General features: G+C 43.1%; 1 protein-coding gene across 1 annotated transcript in view; it reads left to right on the top strand.

The window, feature by feature from the left end:
• Nucleotides 1–840, top strand: part of LOC106816575 (adhesive plaque matrix protein-like) — a 3,729-nt gene extending 2,889 nt beyond the window's left edge. Inside the window, exon 2 of the mRNA XM_014821203.1 lies at nt 1–840. This exon is cut by the window's left edge and continues 1,612 nt beyond it. Coding sequence (XP_014676689.1) covers nt 1–731 — 731 coding nt within the window. The 3' untranslated portion in view covers nt 732–840.
• The last annotated feature ends 4,160 nt before the right edge of the window (nt 841–5,000 follow it).

The following is a 5,000-nucleotide window of genomic DNA, read 5'->3' as shown; positions in this document are numbered from 1 at the left end:
ATGAACAAAAACCCAGTAGCTATGATCCTTATGAACAAAAACCTAGTAGATATGATCCCCATGAACAAAAACCCAGTAGCTATAATACTTATGATGAACATACGCCTAGTAGCTATGACCCGTATGAAGATTTGAAGCCTAGCATTCAGCTGCCAAGTCTACCTTCCCACGATCGCAGTCACACCCGCTCACGCACACTCACGCACGCGCCTCGCACCACCTACCCGGACTACGGCGGCGACAGCGCCACCTATCGCAGAAATCAGGAACGAGACAGAGCCAGCCGTCGTCATCCGACGGCATACGTCGCCTTTCCGAGAGAAGCGCGCCTCAGCGACCAATCACGAGCCGCCGCCAGAAACCGCAGCGCGTCGAGGTCTCCCAGTCACACGATGCTGCCACCTGTCGGCGGGAATCGTAACGAACGGAGCCGTGAGCGCGGCGGTCGGCCCGTGGAGACGGGGAGAATCAAGGCGAGCAGCGAGGCCAGGCTGGACCTCGCCTATAAGATCTCGGAGCCGGTCGGCAGACGACAGAGAACCGGCGGACGTATCGACTCGTCGGCTCGCGTCCGGCTGGGAGACGGTACCGTCGCCGGCCGTGCCATATCCGTGCCCGTGCCTCCAAGGTCGTCGGCGGCTGCGGCGTCAAGGTCATCATCATCGTCGGCGGGGTCAAGGTCGCCGGGGTTACTGGCGAGACGTGCTTACAACCCGTACGGCGGGCAGTGAGGCGATGTTGCCGTGTAGTGAATGTAGCTGACAGATCTCTCTCTCTCTCTTTCTTTCTTTCTTTTCTTCTCTCTCTTTCTCTTTCTTTCCTCCTTTCTTTCTCTCCTTTCCTCTCTCTCTCTCTCTCTCTCTCTCTCTCTCTCTCTCTCTCTCTCTCTCTTTCGCTTACTCTCTCTTTCTCCTTTCTCGCGCTTTCTTTTCCTCTCTTTTTATTTCGTCCTTTCTCTCATCCCTCTCGCTCGCGCACACCCTCTCTCGCTCTCCCTTTCTCGTTCACTCTCTCCCCCTCTCGCTTTACTCACTAAGTGGACGCACATTTACGTTGTTTTCGTATTTAAGCCATTATGTAAACGTTAATGTTTAATTCGACACTACGTTAGTATATGATACGCGTCGTGACGTAGGAATCCGTAATAATGAGTTATCGTGATGATTCTGTGCACAGTCGGAATTTCAATTTAATTTAATTCTCTTCAACTAGTTAATTTCAATTATAATCGCATGTTTCATGGGCTGCAGCTTCTAATGCGAATGAGAACAGAATCGCTACTTTTGTTACCTAAGTTTTTTGAATATATGTATATATACATATATATATATATATTATTATAATGTGTGTGTGTGTGTGTATGTATGTATCTTGCGAGGGTCACCTTGGTTGTTGGTGTTAAGAAGATTGATGTTGTTGTTATTGATGTTGTCGCCACTGTGGTTGTTGTTTTTGTTGATGTATTTGTTGTTGCTGTCGTCGTCGTCGCTCTGCTGCTGCAGTTGTTGTTGTTGTTATTGTTATTGCCATTATTGACGTTATTGTTGTTAATACTAATGCTATTCCCTTGTTTGTGTTACTGTCGTTGATAATGCTACTGATGATTTGCTCGCCATTCTTCTTAATCTTGTGTTTATTCTCATTATTATTAATAACAATATTATTACCATGAATTTGTTCGTTGTGGTTGTTGTTTCTAATAATTTGTGGCTGTTATAATTAATGAAGATAACGAAGTGCCCGGAAATCTAGCGTGATCCTGTTAATTACCCGAATAAACTCCAAGCTTCACGCAATTAAACCTAGTGAGTCGCACGCCTTTGAAATCGCGTTACGAACACAGTAGGAGGCTCAACCAGCCACTGTTTAAAGTTAATTTAATCTTGTTAATTTCTTAAAGTTAATTAAATTTGAAGTGGTATGATTCACCATACTAGTGCGTGCTATGCATAGCTGCGCGTGACATAAAGGATGGTATTAAATTCTGATTACGTTTACGAGTCCCACCCCGCGTCTTCCAGCCTGTTCTGCTATAGCATCTATGATAAATACGACATACGCATAATTATACGCTCTCCTGTGACACTATTTGTCATAGGAAGATTCTTCCTATGACAAATATTATTCTATGTGTTGTGCGCATCATAGGAGTTTACGAGCGCTATTATGAACGCAAGCAGTGAATTTCAGCTGTAAAGCGGAACGAAGTTGACTCGCCAATATTTGTCATAGGAAGAATCTTCCTATGACAAATAGTGTCATAGCAGAGCGTATGCCATATTTGTCATAGATGCTAGCAGAACATGTTGCGTCTTCACCCTCACCGACCGACAATCCTCTCTTCCCTTTACGTATTCGTGTTGGCATCGTTGAATATTTACCCTTACGTTGCTGCGATCGTTTTTACTTTAATCCTGCGTTAATAACCTGCGTTAAATCCTGCGTGTTTAATTTACGTTAATACTGCGATCGTTCAACGTTCATTATTAACGTAAAGTTACTAATAATTTATTTATCAATTTGAATGTAGAAATTTGAAGTTTCGAACGTTCGCACGGCCAGCTGCTACCTCTCGTCAACATCAAGTTAATTGCTAGGAAATTACATCGAAGTTAAATACGATCAGTCGCGAACGAGCGCACGCCGTCATTTTGGGACGAATGCGATTAAAGATGCCTTACGAAAAAAGTTTGTAATTGCAAAGGAAATAAATAAAAAACCGACCGAAACGAGAAGTTTAGTGAGCAGGGCACGTGTGTTACGAATGAGTTTTTTGATCGTCTGCGTGGTGGGCAGCTAAGCCCGGCTGATTGATCGATGGAAGCGACTTTAGACTCATTTGATTGCTATCACGGGAAGCGCGTGGCCATGGACATGGCACTGGTCAGGGGCAGAGGAGGATGAAACGCAAAAATTGCAGATGCAGAATTAAATGCCGCGGAGGATTACGAAAAAACAAGTCGTGCACGAAAAGTTAAACGAGTAAAATATCAAAGAAGTAAAAAATGTAAAAGAAAAAACACGACGTAAGAAAAGAAGACTGCACTGAAGGCCATTGGAGATGGATAAGGCATAATGAGTGCGTGGGTCATGTTATTAGGAGCTCGCGAATTGAGAATAGATGGTAAAAAAACACGAATCACTTATGAAGGTCACGAATGTTCAGCTGATGATTTTTAAATTTCTTTCTCAACCTCTTGCCACGAAGCTAACCACACATTAAATCGCTAAAAAGATGCAGAGCTCGCTAGACAGAGTAATATATGTACGTGCACATCCATGGACGAAAAATTTCAAGCGCCTGCTCTAAGCTTGAGAATGTTGTAATCGGGCTACGAGAAAAGTGCTTGCATATTAGCGACACCTCGCGGGAGGGAAAATTCTATTTATTTCGGCGGCTGAAAGCAATGTGGGTGTAGCATTATTACACATACGGCTCAGTGTCGAAACGTATCAAGAAAATCGCTATTGAAACGATGCAGAAATATTTATTTAATAGACGTTTCAAATTCAAAACACACACACTGTCTATTCATAGACACGCTAAGTCCCCACATGCGTAGAAAGTCAGTAATTAAGATGATATGGGTCTATATTACAGACCGAAATAAAGCAAAGCAAATGGCGCAAAAGCTAAGGCCGTGAGCAAAGAGAACGAGGTCGCTCAGTCACGATCCTTGATTGACTAGTCAAATGCCAAAGCATCCATTTGCTCTTGTACCGCTTAAATATTTACGCTTACGTTAAATTCAAATCAGGCAGCTATAAGCCATTCTACTATTAGTAAGGTCTGGGAATGTGTAACGACAATATAAATATAATGTTACATATTTACAACGACATTACATATTTTGCGACTCATATAAAAGTAATTATACTTGTGTAATGGATCGGCGGCAAACACATATATTCGGAATGAAATTTGAAATAATTTCATTTAAAAAATTCAATTACACAAAAGTTTAATCAACTAGAGATGCGAATTCTCATTTAAAATGATATATACTGATATGCCTTGGACGGTCACATCGTTAAATCGTGGCCGTTAAAATGCGAAGTGAACTTCGCTCTGCAATGTCACCGGTACGGGCACGAGTATCTCGACGCCCACCTTTGCTGTAGTCAATGTTGCCAGCACACAAGGTGTCAATGTCATGTATGAAACGCACGAGCAACAAAACACGAGGATAACTGCAGTAGCTGCTGCCGCGGGGGAAATTCCATACGAAAAACAGCTGGCGATCAATATAAACAAAAAACGGTAACATTTTCCACGCATGACGCGTTGTTAAATAGCAAAACAATAAACGACTGAATATAATACAAATTATTTTAACAATATATAGACTTCGTGCATTAATAGCCGCGGCAACACTTCGCGCCAAATATGGCCATTAGACGACGAGAACTCGGATGTTGTGCGTGACGTAAGCGATCATCATGGCCCCTGAGTGTGAAACGCACGACTTGACGTACACAGGCGAGTGCGCACGCGATATGAACCGCTGTGATTAACCGCTGTGATTAATGACGTGCTTGCCTCACGCACATTCTCACATTTTACCATTATATGAGTTTCACGAAACTGCCGACCACGATACGGAATCATATATATATAATATTATTATTATATATATATATATATATATATATATATATATACATATAACACCTTATAACGCTGTAGACAATGATGTACAGCGTGCATGCTTTTGTTCTGAAGGCATTCACTCGTAAATAATAATAATAATAATATCAGCGGTGGTCTGTGCGCAACAAACGAGACAGGATGCGTGGTATCGGTGTAAGAACACGGGTCTCTCTTTCCAGTAGTGACTATCGAGGAATTGATTACAGTTTCATATATAGGAAGCTGCCGGAGCGAGAGGCGCGCGGTAACAGTCTCTCCGCGCGATATGTACACCGAGGAGCGTTCGTACGCACGCACACACGGACGCACGCACGCACACACGGACGCACGCACGCACACACGGACGCAC

Source organism: Priapulus caudatus, unplaced genomic scaffold, assembly GCF_000485595.1.
Source record: "Priapulus caudatus unplaced genomic scaffold, Priapulus_caudatus-5.0.1 Scaffold32, whole genome shotgun sequence".
Taxonomy (NCBI): domain Eukaryota; kingdom Metazoa; phylum Priapulida; class Priapulimorpha; order Priapulimorphida; family Priapulidae; genus Priapulus; species Priapulus caudatus.
The sequence above is the reverse complement of the archived record's forward strand: the minus strand, read 5'-3'. Positions and strand labels throughout refer to the sequence as shown.